This window comes from Salvia splendens, chromosome 7 (assembly GCF_004379255.2).
Source record: "Salvia splendens isolate huo1 chromosome 7, SspV2, whole genome shotgun sequence".
Lineage (NCBI taxonomy): Eukaryota > Viridiplantae > Streptophyta > Magnoliopsida > Lamiales > Lamiaceae > Salvia > Salvia splendens.
Window position 1 is genome coordinate 15663835 of NC_056038.1, and position 27989 is coordinate 15691823.

At 38.6% G+C, this 27989-nt stretch overlaps 3 protein-coding genes and 1 long non-coding RNA gene across 6 annotated transcripts; 3 read left to right on the forward strand and 1 right to left on the reverse strand.

Moving 5' to 3' along the window:
* The first annotated feature begins 10670 nt into the window (after positions 1-10670).
* Positions 10671-15219, forward strand: LOC121741645 (probable apyrase 7). 3 transcript variants are annotated; one of them, XM_042134498.1, is made up of 4 exons: positions 10671-10943; positions 11761-11824; positions 12121-14254; positions 14378-15219. In XM_042134498.1, exons 3-4 carry the CDS (start codon positions 12256-12258, stop codon positions 14668-14670), a joined length of 2292 nt encoding a protein of 763 aa, XP_041990432.1. In that variant the 5' UTR covers positions 10671-10943; positions 11761-11824; positions 12121-12255; the 3' UTR covers positions 14671-15219. The 3 variants fall into 3 exon arrangements, with proteins under 3 accessions (XP_041990432.1, XP_041990431.1, XP_041990430.1); XM_042134497.1 differs by having other exon boundaries at positions 10671-11824; XM_042134496.1 differs by lacking the exon at positions 11761-11824.
* A 125-nt stretch (positions 15220-15344) lies between these two features.
* LOC121742430 (DEAD-box ATP-dependent RNA helicase 18-like) lies at positions 15345-21730 on the reverse strand. The gene is made up of 11 exons (XM_042135565.1): positions 21158-21730; positions 20658-20894; positions 19565-19825; positions 19372-19451; positions 19153-19258; positions 18967-19080; positions 16953-17051; positions 16772-16861; positions 16366-16472; positions 16146-16289; positions 15345-15970 (listed from the first exon to the last, which is right to left on the reverse strand). The coding sequence occupies exons 1-11, from the start codon at positions 21425-21427 to the stop codon at positions 15703-15705; spliced, it is 1776 nt and encodes a 591-aa protein (XP_041991499.1). The 5' UTR covers positions 21428-21730; the 3' UTR covers positions 15345-15702.
* Positions 21555-21948, forward strand: LOC121742431. The gene is made up of 2 exons (XR_006038048.1): positions 21555-21646; positions 21728-21948. It is a non-coding gene; the product is annotated as an uncharacterized LOC121742431 (long non-coding RNA).
* A 3291-nt stretch (positions 21949-25239) lies between these two features.
* On the forward strand, positions 25240-27814 carry LOC121810477 (cytochrome c-type biogenesis CcmH-like mitochondrial protein). Its single transcript, XM_042211241.1, has 3 exons — positions 25240-25323; positions 27251-27382; positions 27480-27814. Exons 1-3 carry the CDS (start codon positions 25240-25242, stop codon positions 27663-27665), a joined length of 402 nt encoding a protein of 133 aa, XP_042067175.1. The 3' UTR covers positions 27666-27814.
* Positions 27815-27989: the final 175 nt, after the last annotated feature.

The following is a 27989-nucleotide window of genomic DNA, read 5'->3' on the forward strand; positions in this document are numbered from 1 at the left end:
TACTGCTTCCACAAAAGCAACAACTAAAATAGTACTAATTTTCTACAAAATCATAGATTATCAACAAAATACTTCCAAAGAAGCATACTTCCAGAATACTTTCACAATACTAATTTAGTTAACCTCATTACAGTTCGTCCACTCTAACAAAAATTGCATTACTTCTTTAATTCTAATGAGCAATTGCTTTTTGTAATAATTTAATGGTGGAAGCGGCGAAGAGTGGAAGCGGAGATGGCGAAGGGTGGAGGCAGAGACGGTGAAGAGGCGGTGGCGAGGTGGAGGGCGGAGGCGGAGACGCGTAAATGTGAGAATTTGACTTAATTAGCATTGAGAGTTAGTTTTGTGACAGAGCCATAAAAAAGGACCATTTCCGGACCATTTCATTGTTTGGAATTCAAAAATAAAAAAATACAGTAAATGTTTTTGACTTAACTCGTAAAAATGATCATATATTTAAGACAAATAGACTTTACTCATTGTGCAATAAGCCCTAATGCCGTGTGTATCGAGTTTGAAATGAGGAATGCCAAGGTGTACTCCAGGGATCCTTTCAATTCAAGGTATTTAGCTTCAATGCAGGCTAATTAGGTAGAACATGTATGTGTATATCAGACTAAGTTTTTTTAAACAAATACATTCAATCATTTTTTCAGGAAAATCGATCCAATTTATCCAAAAATGTCCATTGTTGGGATTTTTCGTGGGCATTATATATATTTGTTGTCTGTATGAACACGAGTCGTTGAGAGATGGTGCTAGTGCTTAAAACCAAGGAGCCCTAGGCGTAAATTTAGCCAGTCGTATAGGATCCCCGCTGAAGTCCATAGATTCAGAGGTTCAGAGCCTTTGTCTTAGCGACAAGAAACTTAGACATTATTATATAATAAGGTGTCAAGTTCGAGCCCTCTTGACATCATTTGCAATTTGCTCCTTTATATAGGAGTTTATTTAAAAAAACAAAAAAAAAGTCTATAGATTCAAAGGTTAGGTTGGAGTAACTGATCGAGATTGTATTGATAACTTACGAATGGATTAAAACTGATTTGGTAGTTTATGCATCTTACTCTGTGAGCCGGGGGACTAGAAGATGGAAAGTTTGTTTTTGTTGAAGAACAAGTTGCAATGTTCTTATGTGTTCTTCCTAATCGTAAAAACCGTGTAGTAGGCTTTGATTTTTGGAGATCCGGTCAAACAGTTTCACAATATGTCCACATCATCCTCAAAGCGGTGATATGCTACATGAATTATTTCTTGCGAAACCTCTACCTGTGGATGCTATGCCAAGGTTCTAGATGGAAATAGTTTCCATTAAAATCTCTCATTTTAGTCTCATGGCTTGCATATTTTGTATCTTTTCTAACTCATAATGCACAAATAAATATTTTTATTTGATGAATGGTGCCAGATTGCTTATGCATTAGATTGTAGTACATACATTAGCGTGTTAGTTGGGAGCAATGATATGCAATGATATCGAACTTGGAAGGGGTAAGTGACTACTAATACACTGGCGGTGTGTACTAGGGACATGCGCTTCATCTATGTCCTGGTTGGTTGGGAGAGTTTCGTTGGATACGCTAGGGTGCTTCGCAAGGCGGTTACACGGACACATGGTGTCAAAGTGTCCAAAGGTTGCTATTTTTTAAGCTACTCTGATGATATTATGACTTATTTAACTCGAGTTCATTTCAAAACTAGGTTAGTTTTAATTTTACAACAATGATTATGCGAACAACAATGGATTCCTAATCTCGTTTGAAGGTGTTCGATACTATCTGAATGAATAGGCTATAAGACCACAAAATTCACAGGAAATGTGCAACGTGTGACACAAAAGTAAGGATGCGATAGAGCATGCATTTACGGAAATTTGGATAGAAATAAATCTATTCAAATTCACAAGATAGATATAAAATCCAAAATTCCAAAATTTAACTAAATCTCGGATTATTCAGACGAAAGATTTAAGATATACCAAAATCTGCTAAGATTTTATATAGATAGAGTTAAATTTATCTAAATTCATATAGAATCATTCTACATTGTATTTGGATAAAATCAAATCTTAAATTTTTAGATAAATCAAATCTTCGATTATCATTATCCAAATCTAATAGGATATTCTCTAGATAGGATTAAATATATCCAGGGACGGAGCTAGCACAGGCCAAGCCGCCGCTTCAGCGGGGGCTTGGCCGGTGCTAAACCCAATATCCACCATAGTCGCCCCTTACCTATGCTTGCGTGAAGAATTCCGAGATCGAAATATGTTTTCGGTTTTTACAGAGCGTGTGAAAGAGGAGGGGAGGGGAGAGGAGAGAGGGGGGAGTAAAAAGACGGGATATAACTTTACAGTTGGCAATTGTGGGACCCCCTTATTGATTTTTTTCTCAGTTTTATGTTTAATTGGATTAGGAGAAATAATCATATTGTATCATAGATATTGGATTAGAAGAAATAATCATTTAAATATTTTGTCAAGATCTTTTCATTTGTTTCGATATATTAAGATCATTTATTTATGAAAGAATATTGTGTACTTTTAATTTGTATTTAAGGTTTATTGTTGAATTTATATTTAAAATAGTAGTAGTACTTTAATAACTTATTTTAAAATGATGTAGTATTTCTTTTTATTTCTTTTGAAAAGTGTTAATAGTTACTTAAATAATTGAATTTAATTTCATTGTAGTCAGTTTGGAAGTTTGAAATTAAAATATTACTAGTAAAATATAAATTATCAATTTTTTTATTTTTTAATTATTTCTTTCATACAAATACTTCATTTTTGTGATGTTCAAATGATGCATTTCTTTTTTTTCTTTTTTTTTTGTATTTTAATCAAACAACATTTTTATAAGACAATATTTATATATGAATAAGACAATTTAGAAACTTGAAATTTTATAGTATTTTGATTTAAAATGTTATGAAACTATTTAACTAAACTTTCTTACTCAAATGAGTATCATCCCAAATAAAAATAAACTACTAATATTTGATTAGAAGTTTATTACCATATTATGTGCTCCGTATTTACCATATTATTATATTTTTTGTAATATACTAGTATATAATATATACATGGAGCATTACTTTTTAGAATTTTAGCACCGGCTTATATAGATTTCTAGTTCCGTCCCTGAATATATCCATATACCATTTCTACAAGATAAGTGTTAAAACCTCTTTTGAGTGTTGTTCTCTCCAGAACGAGTTTATCAAATTCTATTATTGAAGAGTTGTTTGATTAACTGTCCAATTAATTAAATAAAGTTGTAAAATCTAGCTTGAGTGTGGCTAGATTTGTGGAGCGAATGTAAGTGATTGTCTTAGTGAAAGTTGTCTTGATTGTCATCTTATTTTAGGTGAGATTCACAAGTCTTAAAGAGGCTTCATATCTCGTACACTTTCTACGTCCCTTTCATTTCATCCAATTTCTTTAAATCTAACCTTATTTTGGTTTAGTTCCATTAATTTTGGTGGCACTTGAGGTAAACAATTCCATTGATCTCTAGACAAGTTTATTTATACTCCCTCCGTCACACTAAAAGTGTGACACTTCTTTTTGTATGTGTTTTGTGAAAATAATAGTAGTACTATACTTCCTTTGTCCAACTCAAGATGTCTAATTTTCCTTTTTAGTTTGTTCCACTCAAGACGTCCACTTTCTATATTTGAAAATAACTCTCTCTCTCATTAAAATATTCAACTACTTTTTCTTTCTACTTACTCTAGGGGTGAGCAAAAAAAATAAAAAAATCGAATATCCGAATAGAACCAAACCAAAATTTAAAATTCGGTTCGGTTCGGTTTTAAAAATAAAAAAATATCTATATTTCAGGTTCGGGTCGTTTGGATTTTGTTTCAGGTTAGGCCAAAATATCGAACCAAAATCCGAATGCTCACCCCTAACTTACTCCACCTTACAACTCCTCCTAAAATCTCGTGCTACTTAAGAATGTGGAAATCTTAAGTGAGACGGATGGAGTAATTAAAGTGGAGAGAGTGTAAAGCAAGAGAGATATCTCTTTCTTTACTTTCTTTCTTACTTTACTCTTTCTCTATTTTAACTATTTATAATTATTGATTTTTCCAAAACTCATGCAAAAAAGAAGTGACTCACTCACAATGGGAAAGAGAGGGTACTATATTTATGTAACAACCCAAAGCTTCATGATATTACTATTATTACTAAACATAGCTTAACTACGAATAATTATAAATTAATGTTGTTACGATATAAAAGAGTATCTCTCTCTTCGTATTAAATAATCAACCGTTGGGCTATTTGGAAATCGAGCCAAGGCACACGTGAGAATAATATATGTAAATATATTAAATCCAAATAAAAGTTTGTAATGTCCGGTACACACGCGGGAAGTTCGATGAAGTTTAACATTACAAATTATCTAAATTTAATTTACTACACGTTGGAGAAAGAGGAGACGTGCAAGTCCTGGACGGCTCGTTGAACGCCGTGCTTCCAACCCTAGTTGGTTGTCAAGAGCCACCAATGGTTATGCTGTAATCTTTTCCTACACGAAGAAGGGAACATGTTAAAATAAGTTATATTATCAACTGTATTGAATTCCATGTCAAGTCCATATTCTAGAATAAGTTTTAAGAGCATCCTTAACGCCGTAGGCCGAATGGCACCCGGGTCCCGGCCCGCGACCCCGCGCGATGGAGGTGATGAATTTGCGGCCTAGGCCGGTCCCGGGGACTCAGTCGCGACCCAAGAACGCGCCCGGGGTCCGGCCTGCAGGCGTTAAACCGTGCCCGTGCCGCACGAGATGAGTCTCGGCCCGACGTTGGATGTGCCGGGCCGCAAGTCCCCAACATTTTATTTTTTATTTTTCATTTTATTGTCTATATATACTCCATTTGTGCACCATTTTTCCACACTTTCTCAATTTCAATCCTCTTGTATTACAATATTTTCGGCTTCTATGGATTGGTTTAACAGCGACCAACGACAGATGGACGATTTTGTCAACGCCAACAACTGGTACGTGCCGTCGTCGCCCGACCCTAATGCAACGCCTAGTCCGGGGTTGCCTACCAACATGGAAATAACATCGCCAGTTAGCACTGATGAGTACGAAATTAGTGATATGGAGCCCGCTGTAGGGAGGGGCAAGGGCAAGGTTGCGGATGATGAGGGACCGAAGAAGTATAGTTCGCAGGAGACATTGTGGCTGGCCAAGAACTTCATCGACGTCTCCGATGATCCTATCATTGGCAACCAGCAGAGCGGCAAAGTTTTCTGGGAGCGGATTGCGGAGAAGTACAACGCTGGTCGTCCTAGAGGGTCGTTCGAGCGTAGCTACGCAAGCATTTGAGTCGGGTCCAGAAGGAGATGAACAAGTGGAATGGCAAGTGGACCAACGTAATCCGGATGTGGCCGAGCGGGCACAGCGAGCTGGACCTCGTGGAGAAGGCCAGTGTTATGGCAGAATAGAGTAATTGTGTAATCGACAAACGAAAGAACGTAAAGAGACACAGAATTTACGTGGTTCGCCAATTGGCTACTTCCACGGGCAAGAACGGAGAACAAATTGTATTATGACTGCAGTTACAGATTTCAGATCTAAGATCACGATCACATAATTATGTGTTCTACTCCCATATAAATAGGCACACATGAGACCTATCCTAATTCGGAAAATCATATCCCAATTAGGAAACAAATTCAAGGCATACTAACAAATCTCCACCTTGACTTGAATCCTCCTTCCAAATGTATTACCATAATACCAAACAAACAAACTTCTTCATCCTTGCCTTAAATTTGCCCTCCATGGGCAACTAACAGCTCATGACATTAACATTACGCAAATCCAGTAAAATTTTGTTCAAATTTTCCAGATGATCCGGAAGGGGCATACCTTCCTGCATGCGTAATCGAAACAAACGTTGCTTCAGGAGCAACTTGTTGGTTAGAGACTTCGCCATGTATAGACTCTCCAACTTCGTCCAAAGGGCAGCAGCAGTCTCCTGATTAGCAACTTCGATGATAACATCGTTAGACATGCACAACATGATGGTAGAGTGGGCTTTTTCGTCTAAGGTTGTCCACTCCTCATCATCCTCCATTGCCTTCTTTACTTTGAGCGGCGCCCACAAACCCTGCTGCTTCAGCAGGGATCGCATCTTGATCTGCCATAAGCCAAAACTATTTCTCCCGGTGAATTTGTCGACCTTTACGTTCAGAGCAGACATCTTGATCGATTAATACAGAAACCCTAACATATGCGGAATTCAAAACCCTAGTCCGAAAACCATGCTCTGATACCAGTTTGTTGTGACAGAATAGAGCAATTGTGTAATCGACAAACGAAAGAACGTAAAGAAACACATAATTTACGTGGTTCGCCAATTGGCTACATCCACGGGCAAGAACGGAGAACAAATTGCATTATGACTGCAGTTACAGATTTCAGATCTAAGATCACGATCACAGAATTATGTGCTCTACGCCCATATAAATAGGCACACATGGGATCTTATCCTAATTCGGGAACATAATCCTAACCCAATTAGGAAACAAATTCAAGGCATATTAACAAATCTCCACCTTGACCGAGGAAGGTGGCCACCTTCCCGGCACAAGAATGTTAAGGTGACAGTGAGAGAACATCATCTCTACGGCACAAGATGATCTGATATGGCAAAAGACAGAAAGAAAATGGACTGCAGTCAATTAATGATTTTTAGTAAGCTCAGACATTTTTTTAAAGTAAAACCCCAAGTGTTACTGTGATAATGGCTTAATAATATTTTTGTCACGACCGCCCATACTAGGGGTGTTACAAACGAGGCGATCGTGACCTAGGGTCAAACATTTAAGTATAGCATTTAAGGATAACAGTTCATAAGAAATGCTCAATTAGCTTAAAAGAATAGTATTTTAGTTCAAAAATATATATAGCAGCGGAAATAAGGTTTCAAAGAGAGTCAAGGATGACGCCTATGTATGAAGACACAACGCATCCAAATTCCCTATGCCGACTCAACATCCACCGCAACATCCCGCTCAACCTGCACATATGGAAAACACATGCAGGGCTGAGTACTTATTGTACTCAATGGGCTCATGCCAAAAACATTTTCATAAAAACAGTTATGTCATCCATACTAGTGATCTCGAGTTTTATGTAGTTAAGAAATATCACGAGAACACAAAAATATTTCAAAGTCTGGCCAGACAATCAATCTCCCCACTTTCTCATCAATCATTCAATCACATTCTCTTTCCATAGTGCGACGAAAGTGTGGCCACACTATTCGCCCACGAGACCGGCCGACTAGCAAGGACGGCTCACGATCCCACTTGTGTACACAGCCTGATAGGGTTTGCGGCCCTACTCAGACCCGAATTCGTTTCATTCATTCATTACAGCCATATAGCCTTAAGGAGCAAGCTCAGACGAACTAGGCATCAGGCAACAATCTCATAAACAAAACATCATGGCTTGACATAACACTTTAAACCACCCTTATTTCTCCATAATCATACTTTTGAAAGCGTAAAAGAGTTTAGTAAAAGAAAGCCCACCTCGTTCTCTTAGCAATTCACACCCCAACTTAGCAACTCTCGATCCTCGAGTTCACGAGTACACAACACCCTTGTCAATGACAACACAAGTCAGCCTCACACAACATCATCTTACTATGCATGTCCTATCGCTTCTCTCTCGTCGTTTTCCTCAATTTCCCAAACCCAGCATACGTCACATAGGTGTAAGACACGCGTAACACATTTCAACTGATTACAAGTGATTTCAACATTTAAACACGTTTCTTGGACATACATGCATCATATAACACTTTTAAATCTTGAAACTAGGTGTCATTTTAATAAGGCAGAAAACTGGCAGAATTGCGCGACCGTTTTGTAAAAATTACTATAAAATCACCCAACCTCAAAAGATGCTAAATTTTGGTCACAATACAGAGGACACATTCAAGTTCATCCATGAAAATTTTCATATCGAAATCACGCCATTTAGTCAGTCATTTCACATATTGAACTCTCTGGTCAGAACATATAATTTCTGACAGTATTGCGCAGTAAACTTCAAAAATTCACCAAAATTTAATCCTTCCTCATATGACGCTAAACTTTGGTCACAACACATTAGACACATTCAAGTTCACCCAGTTAAAATTTCACACCGAAATCATATCATTTGGTCAGTAAAAACATTTATGCAACTCTCTGATCGGAACATAAAATTCTAGCAGCACTGCACAGTTCATTTGAAAAATTCACCGTAAATTCATACGATGTCCAATAAGGCTGAAATTTTCACAAGACTTAGAAGACACTTCAAATTTTCATCTAGTTCAAGAATCACATCAAACGGAGGTCATTTGGTCAGTCAAACAGATTTCGAAACATTCTGGCCGAGAACACACGTTACTGGCAGAATTGCGCAGTCGACTTCAAACATTTTTCAAAATTTCATTTTTCGACAAAAAGGGCTGAAATTTATACGAGACACAGAAATCACCTTGAAATTTACTCAGTAAAATTTTCGTATCAAAATTCGACCGTTTGATGGGTCAAATACAGATCATAAGTCACTGGTCGTGCATCACAGATTTCTGGTTCAAGTTCGAAAATAGGGTTTTTTAAAACTTCCACAACACAAACACCGATTTTTCATGCTCGAAAACACATAATCATGCTTACACGTTCCTCATACACATATTTGCACATAAACTCATATTATTCACCAAATATTTCAATCCAATACACATGATTTCAATCAACAGCGCAAAATCAAACAAGTTCTTACGAAACACACTTTCCCTCCCGTTAAACTTGCGATCTATCAAACCTACACCCTCTACATGCATGTAGGACTCAAGAACATGGTCAAAACGGGTAGGATGATAGAAAGTGAACAATATACCTTCTTGAATCAAGAAAAACGAACGGTAGAAACAAACGTTGACACGATTCGTCCCTCTCCCTTCACCGCTGCCACGAATCCGCCGTCGCGGATCCGCCGCCATCGGCTCCTCCTCTCTCTTCTCTCTCTCGGATTCTCGATTTCGAAAGAAATGAAATGAAATGAAATGAAAGGAGGTTGTATTTATAGAAAATATTTTCATAAAAGACAAAAATTTACGTCTTTTCGTTTCGATGTGACGCGTAATTAATGCGGCGTTGAAAAACGTGCCTGATGTGACGCGATTCTTATCCAATTGAAAAACGTGCCTGATGTGACGCGATTCTTATCCAATTGGAAAACATGCCTGATGTGACGCGATTCTTATCCAACTTTTCATCTCGATTTGTTGTCGAAAGTGTATTTGATACGTGGTTTATTCTTTCGTGTAGGTAACGATTTAACGGGTCGTTACAATTTTTCAAATGTATATTTGTATTTTTCGGCAATGTGTTCACTGAGTACCTTTTCTACTCAGCCATGCATGTATTTCTAAATGTGCAAGTTGAGCAATGGCGGGGTGAAGTGAGTGTTGTTGGTCCACCAAGAATAAACTCTCGGAGGTTCATGTCTCCATACATGGAACCGAGTTCTTTTGCTTCCGATGTGCCTCTAGAAAGGCAACGTTTATTTTTATCTAAGACTCTGATATATTCTATTTCGTTTAAGACTCTGGTAATTTGAATATGTACGAACAACCGCTTGAGTCTGCATGATCGAGCGTATTTCGTGTTTAGTACTGTTTCTATTATTTTATCTTGAATACTTAATTGTCGGTTGGCTTGTTATCCGTCTTCTTTCCCCCTCTTCTTTCCCCCTCTTCTTCTACTCCCACTAGTCACGGTACCCCGGGCTAGGTTATCCTTAATCAGCTACGGACGTGACAATTTATAATGGAAATTATATAACAAAATTCATTGACTTGCACTGCATGCAAATTTCAAATTATTCTTTGGGAATATTCAGATTTTTACTTCTCTTTTGTAAATTTACTATTTGATAGATTATTGTTCATGCGATAATCAAACGTTTACTAAGTGTAATTGACTAAAAGATTCAAGAATAAATTATTGGGTAGAGTGATAAGAGTTGTAAAGCCCTCGTCTACAAAAAGAAGGGTTTGTAATAAGGTATATTATGATCCATAAGAGCATGTTTATAAAATTATAAAATCTTACTCCCTCCGTCCCAAGAAAGATGACCTCTTTCTTGGGCAGCATGAGAATTTATGCAACTTTATTTAATGGGTCATCTTGATTGGGACAAATCAAGAAGGAAAGTGAAACATCTTCAATAGGACGGATGGAGTATTATTTTAGATATGTGGCATATTAAGTTACATTCTAGAATATAATTAGTTTGGTGAAATTAACTTGTAAACGTTTTTAAGTCATTGTATAAGATCCTTGGAAATCAGAAATATTCGATTTATTCTCAGCACAAAAAAGGCCAATTCATTTACTATCATCAGTTGACATGAGACCAAAATGAAAATAATCAAACAAATGACTATTTAAATAGTTGAATTCATTTAAATATTTGATGTAGATAATTAGAGTCATTACGCATTTGACATTCTATTAAACGAAATTATAAAATATGCTCACCACATTAATGTATTTGCTTTCAATTTTATTGTTTTAATAGTAATAGAAATATGAAAATGATTTATACGAGCGCGGATAAGTATGAATAGTAGTGAGACTGGTATTCCAGAAAGACAATCAAACAACTGCTCCTTATTCTAATTTCTAACAACAAAACTTATCAATCAGACTGCAAAACCCTCTTAAAATCGAGAAAGAGAGAGAGAAAGGAGGCGATAATTGCTAGTTGAAACAGGCACCGGAGTTTGGCTGCAGGTTGCTTGTTTCGATTGATAATCAAAAACTCCATTTTCAGATTTTGGATCTACCGCATGGTGCCCGAGTGTAAAATCATTGCATCTCAACTCATAACCCCCTTTATGATCTGATGGTCAGTTCAAAATCTTTGTATACTTGAATTTGGTTTTTGTGGATGCTTTCCGTGTCTATACGCGTCAGTGTGGTTCTTATTGTTGCGTTTGCGGCTTTCAGAGATCTATGGTTTTGTCTATTACTGTCAATTAATGGAGATGCGAATTTGATGTGATTTAAAATTGCGATGATGGAAGCTGTGGATAACTCCAAATGTCGATTAGGGTTGATCTCTGTGACTCACAATCTAGTGCGTTTTGGTTGAAAACACGGAACAAGGAGAATGAGGAACATTAGCAGTTCGTTTTTTTTAACTTGTGGTGCATTATCAATAAATAGCCTCGTAATTTGAACTATATTGAGATTCCGCTTAACGTCTCTAGTGAATCACCAATTAGTGTGGTTGAGGTTTTGCTGGATTGGTCTTGGAGTGAAATAAGTAAGCAGTTACACTGGAGAATTTTGGATGTTTGTTGTAGCTATTGACTGGGAATGTGAAGATTATGGAAACTTTATCTTTTCATGGTCCTCTGCTGTGTTGCATTTTTAGTGAATCAAATTTTATTTTCCAAATCCCAGATTTGAAACAGTTGTATCTTTTTTCCATTGTCTATCTTGGAAAGAACTTATCAGAACACGTGATTTTGTCATTATATTTGGACAAGACTAATAGTTATGGCTTTGGGTTGTGCTCTGAGATTAAATTATGTTTTTCTCCCTCAATGGACAATATAGGGTTTATTATAATGTGATCACCTATTATTGTCTTTGTCATGTGATGAGGCACCATCAGATAGCTTATAATGTTATAGTACTAAAATCTCCTTTGATGCCAGGGCCAGGTAGTTGTCAAATAGTTAATTGGATATTTGAGTTTCCTTCTATGTCAGTGATGTGAAGGTACTGATTACTGATTAGCCTCTCCTTTCTTCTTCTCCTAAAAGACTATTATTATTATTTTAAAAAAAATTTATATAAAATGTTCAAACTATTATATTTGATATTTATAAATGCAGCTATAACTGTATGATTTTGATAATTTGGTAACAAAATATGCTACTTTGTCTCTATGCTACATTATGACTTTTTCATTTCAGACAGTTGTCAATGATAAAGTATATGCTAAACCATATTGGTCATTTATAAATCTATCCTCTATCCAATAATTTATCTTCTCTTGTATTGGGATCCTGCAGGATGCCATTTATTGATTCCATTAGTTGACTGCCAGGAATGACAGTGTGATCTACCAAGTCTTGTATTTTGGTTATTTTTGTGGTAACAAGCTCAAAGGTTTCGAGAAAAATACTTGAACTGCTACTTATGCTAAAATGGTCCTCAGTAAACTTGTGGAGTTTGTTTCCTCTGCAACAACTCATCTAACAGTGCCAAAGACATCTGCTCTTCAACATAAACCTGGATTGCCTCCTACTTCTGGTTCTCTTCACGGTTATACGTTTTCCAGCACTAAAAACAAGGTTAATCTGAGATTCTCTTCATCCCTTCAAGATCTGTCTACTTATAACCAGCTTGATCCAGAAGATGATATTAGCTCTCGATCAGATAGAAGTTCTGGTCTTGTGCTACCACAAACTTTCTACCAGCAAGAAAATGGCGCAACAAGTTTTTCCAAGGAGAAGATATCATTAGGTCCGTCTGGAAGGAAAAAATGGGGTAGATTTATCTGCTCTCTCCTTTGTTTATTGGTGTTTACTTGTCTTTGTGTTGCCTTGTTATTTCTATACTCAAACTGGTCTGGTGGACGTTCCAAATTCTATGTTGTTCTTGACTGCGGAAGCACCGGCACCCGTGTGTATGTGTATGAGGCATCAGTTAATCACCAAAAAGATGATAATCTTCCTATCGTATTAAGATCGTTGCCTGAGAGTTTCAAGAGAAAATCTAGATCCCAGTCTGGGCGGGCATACAACAGAATGGAGACTGAACCTGGATTTGATAAATTAGTACGTAATGTTTCTGGGCTGAAGAAAGCAATTAAGCCTCTTATCAGATGGGCTGAAAAACAAATTCCAGAAAAATCTCATAAGACTACTTCTCTCTTTCTATATGCTACAGCTGGAGTTCGAAGGTTACCAAATTCAGATTCTGATTGGCTTCTTAATAGTGCTTGGTCAATTCTTAAGAGTTCCCATTTCTTGTGCAAGAAGGAGTGGGTAAAGACTCTCACTGGCATGGAGGAAGCTTATTATGGATGGATAGCTCTAAATTATCATACAGAGGTCTTGGGGTCCATTCCAAAAAAGGAAACATATGGTGCGCTCGACTTAGGTGGCTCGTCACTGCAGGTCACATTTGAAGGTAGCCCTGGTAACCATGAGGAAACAAGCTTAAAGCTGAGTATTGGCCCTGTTAACCATCATCTAAGTGCATATTCCCTAACTGGATATGGACTCAATGATGCTTTTGACAAATCTGTAGCTCGTCTTTTAAAAGAGGTCCCTCAAATTAGCAACACCGATCTGGTTAAGGGAAGAGTGGAGATCAGACATCCTTGTTTGCAGTCTGGTTACAAAGAGCGATATCTATGTTCACTGTGTGCATCTGCTAGGCTAAAAGATGGGATTCCTCCTAACGAAAGGAAAGAATTAGGTAAAGCGGCAAAACGCGGCGTTCCAGTTCAGCTTGTTGGTGAGCCAAAGTGGGAAGCATGCAGTGCTCTAGCCAAAGCTGCTGTCAATTTGTCTGAATGGTCAGATCATACGCCGGGAATTGATTGCAATTTGCAGCCTTGTGCACTTGCAGAAAAACTTCCTCGCCCTGTCGGCCAGTTTTATGCTATGTCTGGCTTCTTTGTGGTTTATAGGTTTTTCAACTTGACTCCTGATGCTACACTGGATCATGTGTTAGAGAAGGGTCGTGAGTTTTGTGACAAAAGTTGGGATGCTGCAAGAAAAAGTGTTAAACCTCAGCCTTTTGTAGAACAATACTGTTTCAGGGCACCATATATCGTTCTCCTCTTGAGAGAAGGATTGCATATTAAGGATAAGCAGGTATCAATTGGCTCTGGAAGCATCACTTGGACACTTGGGGTTGCTTTATTTGAAGCAGGCAAGGCATTTCCGAATGTGGGAAAGCTTTACAGCTACCAGACATTGAGGGTCAAGATAGATCCATTCGTTTTTTTTGCCATTTTGTTTGCTTCATTCTTCGTCTTGCTCTGTGCACTATCATTTATTGGCCATTGGCGGATTCCAAATCTTTTCCGAAGGTCATATCTCCCTCTTTTCAGCCATAACAGTGGATCATCGGCATCGGTGCTCAATATTCCAGCTCCTTTCCGATTCCAGCGCTGGAGTCCAATGAATACAGGTAAACTCATATTTGTCAGATAAATTAGAAAAGAATGGTGATGCAGTGTTTACTTTCTTAATTTTAGTATTAACATATGGACCTATAAATATATCATCTCGCCCTATGATAATTTTGGTTTAGGGGATGGAAGGGTTAAGATGCCGCTGAGTCCTACAGTTGCAAGCAATCAGCAAAGACCATTTGATGCCGGACTTGGTTTTGGTGCTGGGGGCCTCCAGTTCACCGATTCATCGTTGTACTCTTCATCTAGCAGTGTAGCACATAGTTATTCTTCAGGCAGCTTAGGGAATGTGCAATTTGACTACAACTTCTGGACACCGAACGGAAGTCAAATGCGCCTTCAGAGTAGGAGATCCCAATCTCGAGAAGACCTCAGTAATTCAATTGCCGATGCACACTTTGCAAAGGTCTGAGGCTGCTGGTGAAGATAAATTACATAGAAAAGATGTGTACATCAAGGAAGTGATTCACTACCGATTCGGTATATAGAGTTTGAGACCTGTGCTTCTTCCGGGACAACTTAACTGCCGTCTTAACATAGGATATGACAACCGGCCCAAAGGTACAACAGTGATGGATGAGAATTTGGCGACAGTCAGCCAGACAAAATGTGCAGGTACATTTGAATGGGCTATGTACAGTTGTGATGTGATTCGGGTCGACTCGTCTGCCCAGATTCGGCTTCTCCTACGAACGTCCTCACTGAAGAATTTTGGAAGCTCAGTCTTTAGGAGGTTTAAGTTGTGAATTGTGATACATAAATCTATGTTTCTATTTGTATAAAGATTTAAGACTGCATTGATTTGGGTAGAGGCATTAGTTAGTTCAGTATTTGATAGAATATAAGTAGTTTAGTTGACTTAATCTCGAGGGTCTTGTAAGATTAACCCGATTATTTGAAACAGCAAATGACACGACACTGTTGTTTCTCTTCATCTTGAAGTTTAAGTTTTATATTTTTATTGTTTATTTCTAATTTTAATTTTAATTTTAATTTTAATTTTAATAGGGATTGTAAAGCTCGGGAGGACTATCAAAATTGGGCAATCAATTTAAACAAGACCAATAATTTTTCATTGAACCATGATAAGATAAGTAAACCCAAAATGAAACTACTAATTAACGGAAAAATGAGTCCTCTTCTAAAAAAATAAAAATACCTGATTTTCAACTAAAGCATACAGTAAAAAATAGATGACCATTCTCAACTAAATTACAAACTAGGATACATGAAATCCGACGTGTAGGGAAGTATTCCTACAAAAACTATCAGCTCAAGTTGAACCGAACCAAACCAAACCATCAACAAAACAAAAGCTGATACCAGTTGCAAATATTGTTAATTGTCACCTCATCTCAAAGAAACCGCGTTGTTTAGATATGATGTAATCATCTTACTATTCGTATGTAGCTGTTCGTGCAACAACCCCTTCCTATTCCCAGTATCATAATTCCTCTGTTCCAGTTAATTTTGCGAATTCATTTTCATCGATCCTACCTTTTTTCAATTTCTTCAGGAGGCGATAATCCCGTTCTAACTCATCTGCATCATCTGTTGATTGAACTGCACGTCTCTGTTTGGCTGTTTTCTTACTTGTGGCCACAGCAGAGCTTGAAGCTTTTGTCGTTGCTTTTGAGTGCTGCTTTTTTTGCTCTTTTGCAGCCTGTTTCGCTACCAGGTTTTTCTTCCTTTGCTTCTCCCGGGACTTCTCTCTGATAATATTGAAATAAGCAAACAGTTAACTAGTTATGCACTTTATAAGTAAACAATTAGTTACGTGTTAAAACTCGCGCAGCTTGGGATAATGTTACTAACTCGGTACTTCATATATATTCAGGTGAAAGAAACCATTCAAGCAAAGAAGATTATTTCCGAAACAACCCTTACTTGTACTTGATATCCTCCAGTTTTATATCTTCAACGGGAACAAAACCTTGGGTGGATAGAGAGTAGTGCCTTACTTCAGGCATCGCTGGGAGCTGCAACAGTCCATATCCCATCCCCAACTTCCCGATTTCAAGATCTTTCCACCTGCTTTTCAGAGCAATTAACGAAAACTGACTAATTTAACAATTAAGATTTTGGATAAGGGCAACAATTTAACAACCTGAAGATAAAAGAACATTGGTGTTCTTTATAAGCACGAACGTAAGATACAAAGGCCTTGACTCCTTTCTCCATAATTTCACGGTCCTTTTTGGCTGCTAAACGTATCTGAAAAGTTATTAATTCACTAGTTAGAGAAACAGAATAAATTATTATGTTAGGGTAACCTCCCTAATTCTGAAATAATTGAATTTATACACAAGAATCACTGAACAATGCATAAAATCAGCGGCCAGGAGTGTATCAAAAGGCTGAGGGACAAAGGACAGAAGAAGAGGCAGACTAGCAAAAACAATTGGCTCAACTTGTACAAGCCAACTCACATGCTCCATAAGAAGCACAAATTACTTTTCTGGAAAGAGAAGAGTGCAAAGAATAATGGATAATGTCAACATAAAGGTATTTACCTGGGGTATGATATCGGGAGCCTCATCCGAGCATTGTCTCTCTTCGAGTGGAACTCTCCTTATCCTGAGGAATTCTATGTATGCTTCCTCCTGTTAATTAGAGATGAATTCCATGAGCACAAAAATAACGGGGCAGCAGTTTGCTAAAAAAAAGTATCTACGCTGTTGTGCGGTATCAAACCTTTGGCAACAAGAACACGATAGCAGTTCCTTGTCGTCCCATTCGGGCAGTTCGGCCAACTCTGTGTATGAACACATTAGGATCCTGTGGGGGGTCATACTGTACAAGAAAAAATAAACAACTCAAAATGTCAGTGACAGCTTTCAAATAACACTAGGCTATGGATTAAAAAGAGATCGCAACTGATACAGTAAGGTAAAAGATCAATAGCATGTTCGAAATTCCTACCAGTATACATCTATTTTATTGTCTAACCTTATTACCCTAAAGACAAAGCCAACAAAGAAAATAAGAACATCATTCAAACAGCCCTCCAGCGTATTGCAGAATTTTTGTTCTTGAAGCACTAGTTCGTTGTATTTTTGTTTATGTCCAGTTTATTTGTTATTAAGTGGAGTAGAACCTTAGAAAGTGAGGTAGGATTTGATCAAAAGTTAGCTGCAGAATTTCCTCCGGATCCTTGTTAGTGCTTGGGCAGGTTTTCCTGCAGCCCTTAATTTTCTTTTGCCAATATTTCTGCAGCAGTTTATCCTGCAAGTGGTTTTTCTTATCTTTCATTTCCATTGCTTACAATATTAGTTTAGTTATTTTATCTTCTATCTTGATAAAGCATCGACTCTATCACAATGTAATACTATATGATGCACATTCACAGGTAACATATGCATATAGATTAATCCACTTGTGTCTTGTGTCATACTGAACCTAAAAGCGGTTTATCCTCCTGACCAAACTCTTAATTGCCAATCAACAGAAAATTACATCCCAGATTGATAGCATTTACTTTAGAGTTACTAAACTCTAAAAACAGTTTATCGAGGGTACTTGCACATCACCACCACCAAACGAGGTTGGTCTCCATAAATTTAACATTTCTCTCAGTCTCACGGTTCACTCTCTTGCGAGTGATGTAGCCATTTAGTCACATTATTGATTTCACTAAACATTTTGCCACGGCCTAACATAGTATTATAATATTATTTTTGTTTCAACACAATGCCACCTACAACTATTTTGTGGTACACTCCAATCTAGATGCTCCCTATTTCATATGATCATTGCATATCATAACCAACTCATAAGTTCATTCTTCAAATTTCCAACCAAGTCCAATATAGCTTTTACTGTTTACATGTTTTCTGGAGAGTTCCCACCCCCACCTCCCCCTGCCATAAAAAACAACAAACGAATGGTGCAAAAGAGCTTCCACTGTAATCATTAGAAAAACACAACCAAGAAAGCTGAGTATCTTTAGATGACGTAGCAAAATGTAAAATCTTAAAACGATGGTTTTACAATATGTTGTTCAACTAAAGTCACCATGTTCATGAGCACAAAGAATAAAAAGCCAGAATTTTTTCTATTCTTGACCACAACTATGATGATAGTTTCTCCAGCAATGGAAATTTCACTTCCACGTCAGAAAAATTAGATGAAGTATGAAAAGATGAAGAACAAAGAAAATCAATATCATTTTCAATAGATGGGATAAAAACTTTGGAGGGTAAATTGTTATTCTGCAAAGCAACTTAGGGATGAAAGGCTTTCTGTTATTTCAATACCTTAATTTTCTTTATCCTGTCAATTTCGTGGAGAACTTCTACATAAACTTACCATTATTATGACATGAATTTATATTTGTATTGAAAAGCAACGAAAAGTTCTGCATGCAATCTACAAATAGTTTACTATCACCATTTCCATTGTGCTTCTCTCACTTTTTCTACAGGGTGCATGATCCATAAACCATATCATGTGCTCAAGTTTTTAATATCCTAAACTCAGCCATCTTGATTGAAGACTGAAGTAATCACAAAATCTAAAATTTAAGACAAAAATCTATAACCATGTTATATCTTTTAGCATAAATAACAATGTTAAGATTGAAATTAACATGTCATGACATCCATTTATGGAAGTGTCAAACCAATTTAGAAGCCATAAATTTCATTGTGTCAAATAGCTGAACTTGATATAAGAACTAAAAAGTCAGTATGCGGTGGTCAGTAGCTACCTGTATAATGCAGTCAACACCAGGAATGTCAAGGCCACGAGCTGCTACATCAGTGCAAAGAAGAATGCCGCTTGAAAGAGAAGTAAATGATGCTAATGCCTTCTCCCTTGCAGCCTGCATACATAATGTAGTGTCAGAGGAATGCCTAGTATAAGTTTCCTAAGATTTTTCCAAACTAAAAACTACCTGCTTCATCTTTCCATGAAGAGGGATCAAAGAGAACCCTTTCAATAAGGAAAGTCGTGGAAGTACAGCTCCCCAGTAATCAACACAGGCACAAGTCATGAAATAGCTGCAGAAGAAAGGAAATACAATACGTGTATGAGAAGTGAGAACTTATTTCAGCTGAAGCAACTTATACAAGAGTACTGCAACTTGAAAATGTAAAACTGTATCGCCACTCACATAATTATTTTCTGGGCTTTGTTTTTTAGGAGAAGATCAATGAGCTGTAGAGGTTTCTGGTCTGCTTCACATTGAAAATACTGTAGAGTCAGGAACCATGGCAACAAGTACAATTATCAGTTCATGTGATTAAGGAACATTTATGCTCTAGATCTTAAAATGAGAGAGGCAGCATGATTAAAATGATGAAAACCTGCATTTGGAGCCCTGAAGGAGTTTTAGAAGAGGCAATTTGCTGTGAAGAGGTTACATCCTTTGGTCTTTTTATTTCGGATCGCACTTCTACCCTCACAGGATTCCTTAATCCTGCTCTGGCTAGCTCTTCAACTGCTTCTGTCTGAGTAGCTGAAAAAAGCCCGGTCCTACGAAGCTTTGGTAAGCGAGATATGATTGAACTTACCTGTTTCTGGAATCCCATATCTAACAACCTATCAGCTTCATCCAGAATCAATATCTGTTTCACAAGTTTAAACAAGTAACATTACAATGCATAAAAGGGAAATGATTCAAGATAGTGACAGTTTGCAAATGAAAAATAATGGAGGCAAAGAGAAGAACATTTCACCACCAAAATCAACTAACAACAGAACAAGAGTCATCATTAATCACAATAACCGTATCCACAAATTTTCAACTAAAAACAGAACCAGAATAGCCTGGTTACAGAAGAAGAAAATCTACAGTAAATTTGACTGACCTCATAGATACCACTAAAACCAAAGAAGCATCACTTATTAAACCTCTTGCAGAAAATAAAGCTTTCTTTACCATTCAGTTTTGCTTAAAAAAGATTAGCACATCCAACTAATATTTGCAAAAAAACATGTTGAATTAAATAATAACACAAAAAATCAATGTAATAACCAATATGAGATGATGAAGAATAGTGTTAGCACGTTCAGACTAATCAGAAATGAGATTTTTATCAAGAGCCAAAGAAATGAGCACAGTGTACAAAAGATCCAAAAAGCCAAAGAGTCCTAAAACAGCCAGGAAATCACGAATGGAAAATCAACGAGCCTGCACCTCATTAGAATTTATAACCTTTAGAGAAAACCCACTAAGAAAAAACCTCCAGTAGGAAAAAGAATACCGAATCTAAAAGAGTTAAACAATATATAAAGAATAATTTACAGGTGCATCTAAATTGACAGAGCTAGAAAATGACAAAGCATCTTAATTACAGAATATGCCAACATATTCGTTATAAAGCTAACGTAATTTACAGATAAGAAACAAAAAGAGGTATACAATTACTTCCAAAAAGACAGGCAACTTAAACGAACCTCAAGGCTTCGAAAGTCCAGCATATCCATATGCTCCATTATATCGCTAAGTCTTCCAGGCGTCCCGATTAACACATTAGCACCTTCCTCTTCAATTTTAGTCGTATCAGCTTTCACTTCAGCTCCTCCAACTAATAACATTGGTCTAACATTTGACAATGTCGCAATAAATGGCTGTGCAACTTTAAGTATCTGCAATGCCAACTCCCTAGTTGGAGAAATTACTACTCCCACCACCTGTAATCACATATATTGAGTAAGGTACTCAAATATAAAAATATTTTGGCTCTTAAATTTACAAGCTTTTTCGTTCTAAGAATGGAAAGAAGTGCATTTTAACACAAAATGCAGTACAAACATACACATGAAACAACTCCTTATTAATCAATTCAGTAAGTCTGTGAAATAAATCTGCTTTTTATCATATGGAGTAGTAAATAAAAAGAAAACGAGCAAAAAAATGATAATTTGTGCATTTAGAGTAAAATAAAATTGAAGACCTGGTGGGGTTTGGGAGGGGCAGCGCGGCGGAGAATTTCAACTAGGGGGAGGAGGAAGGCTAGGGTTTTCCCAGAGCCCGTGGCAGCATCGACCGCAACGTCTTTGTAGGTGCATAGCAAGGGTATGGTGGCGGCCTGAACCGGTGTGCAGAACTCGAAACCGGCAGCTGAAATAGCTTCGAGCACTGGTTGGGAGAGTGGCGGTTCGAGGTCGGAGAACCTGGTGGTGGTGAGAGCTTTGTTTGGGTTATTGTCTTCAACGCCGGCCATAGCAAAATCTCCTTAAAACGATGACCCGGCGTAGAACCACTTGTTAAAGCAGCCGAAAACTAAATAAATATGCGCATCTCCAATGAATTTAATTCATACAACATTAATTTTATTTACTAAAATTATCAGCCCAAAGCCCATTTAAAACCTACAAATAAGAAGGCCGTCTTCTCTGTTCCTCTCCTTCAACAAACAACTTCTTCCTTCTCTGTAAATCAGGTATGTCTTCGAAAATCTTATTTAATTAGGTCAATATCCCACAATATCATGTCTAATAGCACACAATTCTTCATTATACAGAATTCTACTCAATCCCGTCGCCACCACTTCCTCTCCCTCACCAGTTTCCGTCGACCTCCTGAACCTTCGTCTCACGGTTTCCTCTCTTTAATGTTGCTTCTGATTTTGCTAAAGCATTATACATACAAATGTGTTTTTGTGAATTTTGATTGCTTTATATGAATATCATACACATGTGATTGTGAATTTTGATGGGTTTTTTCTATTTTTGTTCTGGACTAGAGATATCATTCCTCGAGTGTACTGAACTTTTTTTTTCTGATTTTAGGATATCCTTTTAATGAAACGTATAACGATTATGCGTCTTTATGGGAGACGCATGAGGGTCATGTGTTTAATTTTTTCGATTTTTTTTAACGACGCATGAGGGTCATGTCTCTTAGGGAGAGACGCATCTCCCTCATGCGTCTTTTATTTTTTTTAATTTCACGGACGACGCATGAGCGTCATGCGTCTTAGGGAGAGACGCATGTGGCTCATGCGTCTCTAATTCGAATTAAATCAGACGAGGCAGAGGTAGTAGCCTCATTCAGACGCGACAACAAGAGAGAAAGGCGAATTTGGCGATTTTTCCTTGGCAATTCCGGCTAATCCGACGATTTCCCCTTGTGTTCCGGTAAGTTTCGTTCAATCCTTCAACATTCATTCCTTATTTGTTGTTAATTTGCCTAGTTTGTTTAGATTTCCCCTAATTTTTGTAAATTAGGGTTTATAACAAATTGCTCAATTTTGGCCGATTTTTTGTTGTGTAGTTAATTGTAATGGATTTTAGTGGGTAAATTCATTCTATTGTATATTTATTGATATGTTTGATATGTTTGGTGTTGTGATTTTGGTTGTTATTGGAGAATAGAGTATAGGTTGAAATGCATCTTTTAATTTAACCTTGTAATTTAGTAGTTATATGTAAATTAGGCCTTATAAATCATGAATTGTGTTGAATTGGAGTGAATCAATCATTTGGTTTATGATGTGTTGTTATTTTGACGATGAATTTGAATGTATATGTTATTTGTTTTGTAAATGTGAGTTTGTAAATGTTGTTTTGTGAATATGTACTTAGATTAGATGGAGACTTCAAGTTCAAGCAGACAATTATTATATGGACCCGAAGACTCGTCCGTGCTATCTATGCAGAAACATCATATTTCAAATAAACTAATGAAAGAGGGCACAACACAAGTATTTAAAGTCCGAAGGACAGAAAGTAAGACTTGGGACGTCGACATTCATATGAATGTTAGGTATTGGCTTGGCGCCTTTGGTTTCAAAGGCGTGATGGATTGTGGGAGGTCGATGAAGGTCGACAATGAGCTGATCACGGCTTTGATCGAGTGTTGGAGGCCGGAGACGCACACTTTCCATCTACCGATCGAAGAGGCCACGATCACCTTGGAAGATGTGCAAGCCATTTGGGGTTGAGGGCGGACGGTCACGTTTTCACATGGCTTGACTGTCATGTCGGCTATCCAGATTGGACTAGCAAGTGCCGCGATTTGTTGGGATGGATACCAGATACATCCACAGAGACAAAGCAAGGCGGTTTGCTGATGACCGCGCTAGTCAATCAGACGAGGATACCTCTGGGTGATGAGCTACCTACGTACGTATACATCCAAAGGGCACGTATCCATGCCCTAATTTTGTTAGGAGGTCTCATTCTACTAGACACAACGGGGTGTAAAGTTCCATTTATGTGGTTGAATGCGCTTGAGGATCCGGAAGAGGTGGAGAATATTAGTTGGGGAAGTGCGGCTTTGTCCTACATTTATCAGAGCACCCGCAACGCGGGCCGCCGTCGTTCCACGTGTCGTTCCGCCGGAACGACTTTGCAGCGGAACGCGTTGCGGAGCATGGTTTCGTCGAGGTTCCGTTCCCATGCCGTGTCGAGTGCCGACGGCACGACTCGCGGCACGGTCTGTGTCGCCACGCGCTTCGGCGACGTGGCTCTCCCCCGCGTCGTGCGTGACGCCCACTCGCCGGCCCGCGAGTGGGCGACGTCACGTGCTAACGCAATAATTATTTTTTAAAAAAAAATGATTTTATAAAAAAAAAATTTAACAGTATTATTACCGTTTTTTTTACCGTTTTTTAATTTTTAATTTTTTTTTATTTTCTTATTCTATAAATACTCCTAATTCATCCTCATTTCACACACAACTACAAATCTATTCTTCCTAAATGAACTTCATTTCCTCTCCAATTTTCATATTCAATCTCTTCATAAAATGTCCGACGACGGCAACTACGGCGGTGGCGGCTCCGGTGGGTGGGATCTCAACGCATTCGGCGATTGGGAGACCATGTACAACACACTTGGTGGTTCCGGTTCGTCGACGCCGGGCACCCAGGGGTCGGCGACGCCGGGTGGGTACCAACCACCCACTTTCGATGTGGATGCATACGTTCGACCCTCCGCCTCGCGGCCTTCTCAGGGATTGTCCCAGATTCGGGAGGATATCCCCGTTGAACCCACCCAGGGAGGAGGTCGAGGCGGTGGAAGCTCCAGGGCTGCGTCTGAGGCGGCCGAGGAGGAGGAGGAGGAGGAACCGGAGGATCTGGGCCGACATCCGTACAGCAACGAAGAAACAAAGGCGGCGTACAACGCCTGTCTCACCGTCTCGTACGATCCCATCGTCGGGAATCAACAAGCCGCCAAGTGCTTCTAGGAAAAGGTCCGTGATGTCTACCACCAGACTAAGCCGAAAAGGGCCCGGAAGTGCAAATATACAATGCTCCGTGCTCACTTTGGCCGAGTCGACTTATAGGTCAATAAATTCTGCGGCATCTACTCGGCCGAAGCGGCGCACTACCCAAGCGAATACGGGGGATCCAGTCGTGGGCGCCGTCGGCCGCAAGGGACGAAGGCGGCTAGAGTGAGGAAGGGCCGAGGCGAATCAAGCCAGCCGGCCTCGGGATCGGGCTCGCGGGGAGGCTCGGACACACTTATGGTGGCGTACATGACCGCCACAATGGCGGACACTTCCCGCTTCTCGTACGCCCAATTCGCGGCCTGGTGGAACGGAATTGTGCATATGGCAGCACAACTTGGCCTTCCGACTCCCCCTCAACCTCGACCGCCTCCGGAGGATGATTAGCCGGCGGAGTAGTTTTTTTATTTTCCCACGTTTAATTGTGTGTTTTTTATTTTTTTAGGATATTAATTGTGTGTTTTTTATTTTTTTTAAGTTTAAGTTGTAATTTTTTTAATGTTGTGTGTTTTTTAATAAAGTGTGTTTTAATTGAATTGGGTTGGAAATAAAAATAAGAAATGAAATTGAATGAATAGTAATTTAAGGAACGGTTAAGGAACGGCTAAGGAACGGAGGGTTGCAAGTTCCGTTCCTTAATTAAGTAATTGAGTAAAAAAGTACAGTGGGGCCCGCAAATAGTAGTTTAAGGAACGGTTTAGGAACGGTATAGGAACAGCGTTGTGGATGGCCTCAGTATCTGTGCGAGGCTTCCATGGATAAGAGGAAAGAGTTGGGCGGGCCTATGATCCTTCTACAGCTATGGGCGTGGGAAAGAATGTTCACATTGAGGCCTTGGTTCATAGGATCAGTCGTGCACGAGCCATATACACCATGTGGCGCCAGGTATATATCTAAATATTTATTTATTTATGCATCTTGGAAAGCATGTATAGCAGGCCCAAGTGCCCAGAAAACGTAATAGAAGACTTTATTACGGCCCTGGCTCAACAACTCGTTATGCCTCCACTCAACGATTGTGCCTGGATTCCTATACTGCAGTTCAAGCATGTAGCTTGGCAAATCCCTATATGACTCCTTCCATCCACCAAATACAATCTCTAAAGCCATTCTCCGTGCATACCATGCATTGTTATAACTGATTACCACATGAAATTTGTCATGAACAAAATTTCTTACGGCTGCGGCTTTGAACTTGGCATTTTTTAGCAACTGATGGCGAATACACATAGCAATCATTGGTGATGAAAAGTTAGCATGTCCTCTATCATTACGATGGCCTTCACAACTATGGCGTCCCCACCACTTCCTAATCTCCCACATATCATCATGGGTCATATGTGTAACAGAAACTTTCTAGACATTCATTCGCTTTTTCAGCGTCGGTCTTGCTGATAATAGCTATCCCATCTTCTATCATCCCTGCTGGATATTTGCATACGGCATGCCACCTTCTTAATTTGCTCTCAACCACCCTATATTGTCGGTGTTGCCTCAGACTCCACATAATAATAGTAGTCTTCACATGCAGCTTGCTATTAAATTTTGTTCCCGCATTAATCCGGTATGGGTGTTCTTCATCCCAGTACATAGTACTGCGTTCATTACCAACTTCAGGTACCTCAGAAGGACCACTCGTCAGTCTGCGAAAATATTTCAACCCATTGTGAACGTATTCTGGAAGTGGTTGTTCACCTTGCACGACGGGTTTATACATTATCTCCTCATCACTAGAAAGATCACATGAATCATCACTTAAAATATCATCAGATGATGATGACGACAATGGTGGATCAAGGTCTCCTCGTACAACATGAAAAGAAAAGCTAAACTAGAAACGGAAGAAGGAAGATGATTATTAGCATGGTGCATCCTCTATTTATAAGCTCGTCGCAACAATCTCCAGCTGGGGTAACGTCTCTGGCAGCAAATATTCGTCCTTGCTGGGATTGAGCGCCTCATCGATTGATACGTGCCCTTCTTCTAGAATGACGTCGCTCCTCAATAACAGAATGATGATCGGCTTCGTCCTTGCGTCTTACATGTCAGCACGTGTCCCCTTATAGAATGTCGTCCTTGATAACCGATTGATGATCGCCATCCACCGCATCAGCCTCACGTGTCTTTCTTCTAGAACGAAGTGGTCCCTCGGCTAACTGGTTGATTACTCCCTTGATCAACCCACCCGGTTTTTGGCCTTTTTCGCCTTCTGTACCAACTTGATCAGCTTGGCCTTGTTGCCCTTGGTCAAGCGGCATTCCTGCACAATTAACACTCGCTTTACACGATAAACATGATCAAGTAGCATACATTTTACCTCTAAACCGATGCATGAAATAGGTCTTATCAAACCTACACAAAACATGCAACAAACACCAAATAAGGGAATAATGTTGAAAGATTGAAGAAAACTTACCGATATATCGCGCTGGAAATTGGAAGAAAATCGCGCTGCCCTTCGTCTCTTTTGTTTCGCGCAGAATGATATTCTGCTACTGGAACTGGGTTTTATGTTCGAAAGAGAGACGCATGACCCTTATGCGTTTTAGGTAAAGAATCATGAGAGTCATGCGTCTTTAAATAAAAAAAATACAAAAACGCATAACTGTTGTGCGTCGTTCTGTAAAACGCATGACTCTCATACGTTTCATTAACAAACGATGCATGAGGATCAACTTTATTTGACAAGGTTCAGCTTTTAGGCACTTCTGCTATAAACAGCAAATCTCATTTCTCTACTAGCTTTTGTAATGTGTATACATTTGATTGTGTACATTGATTTTGATATCTCTTGCATCTTTGTTTGTGTAAGTTAATACGAGATGAGATTCGGTCTGGTAAAAATGATAAAGAGATCTACAAGAAGCTGGAGGAAGATTTTGGTGAGACAGTGCTTTATACATCAAAATTCGATATACAAACAATGGCTATATGGCTGGCACCGGTTAGTAGCATGACGCACTCTGAACTTGCTCTGTAATTTACGTTCGTCTCCCCAGTTACTTCACTAATGTTGTCGATTATGCAAAATCTGAAAACAGCTTACACTTACTGGTGGCGCTGTGTTGATATGGGCATTGAAGAGATACAGGCGAAAGAACAACGTGCATATCATGGGCCTAGACCTCGTCCGAGGAGTCCCATTGACTCCGAAGGAGAAGGAGGCGATGCCTGAGCTTCTGACGCCACCTTCTACTCGATGGTGGGGAAAATGGCTTCCTCGATGATTTGAGAGTGTCAAACTTTTCACCATGTTGCAAACATGATTTTAGGAAAGTGCAGCAATTTATCTGTTTAAAATAAATAATTGTAATGTGGTGTTGAAACATTGAATATGTATTATTCAGAACAGTTAAATGGGCTTCATATAAATGTATTTTTGTTTGGCCTATAATTGGTTAGTATTATAGGCATGTTCATAGGGAAAATCGGGTTTATGGGGCACTTTGCCACTAAAATAACAAAAATGTACTCATTTTGTTATCTATTTCATATAGGGGAAAAATGCCAACGAAACTGGCGTTTCTATAAGTAAAAACGCCAATGGTACT

Excerpts from the sequence above, each read along its gene's own strand:
- LOC121741645 (XM_042134497.1), top strand. The coding sequence starts at position 12,256 with ATGGTCCTCAGTAAACTTGTGGAGTTTGTTTCCTCTGCAACAACTCAT. Across the intron at positions 14,255-14,377 it reads CTGGAGTCCAATGAATACAG|GGGATGGAAGGGTTAAGATG; the intron begins GTAAACTCATAT and ends ATTTTGGTTTAG.
- LOC121742430 (XM_042135565.1), bottom strand. The coding sequence starts at position 21,427 with ATGGCCGGCGTTGAAGACAATAACCCAAACAAAGCTCTCACCACCACC. Across the intron at positions 19,452-19,564 it reads CTTCAGGGCTCCAAATGCAG|TATTTTCAATGTGAAGCAGA; the intron begins GTTTTCATCATT and ends CTGACTCTACAG. Across the intron at positions 16,473-16,771 it reads CTCCCGATATCATACCCCAG|ATACGTTTAGCAGCCAAAAA; the intron begins GTAAATACCTTT and ends ATAACTTTTCAG.
- LOC121810477 (XM_042211241.1), top strand. The coding sequence starts at position 25,240 with ATGGGCGTGGGAAAGAATGTTCACATTGAGGCCTTGGTTCATAGGATC. Across the intron at positions 25,324-27,250 it reads TATACACCATGTGGCGCCAG|TTAATACGAGATGAGATTCG; the intron begins GTATATATCTAA and ends TGTTTGTGTAAG. Across the intron at positions 27,383-27,479 it reads TGGCTATATGGCTGGCACCG|CTTACACTTACTGGTGGCGC; the intron begins GTTAGTAGCATG and ends ATCTGAAAACAG.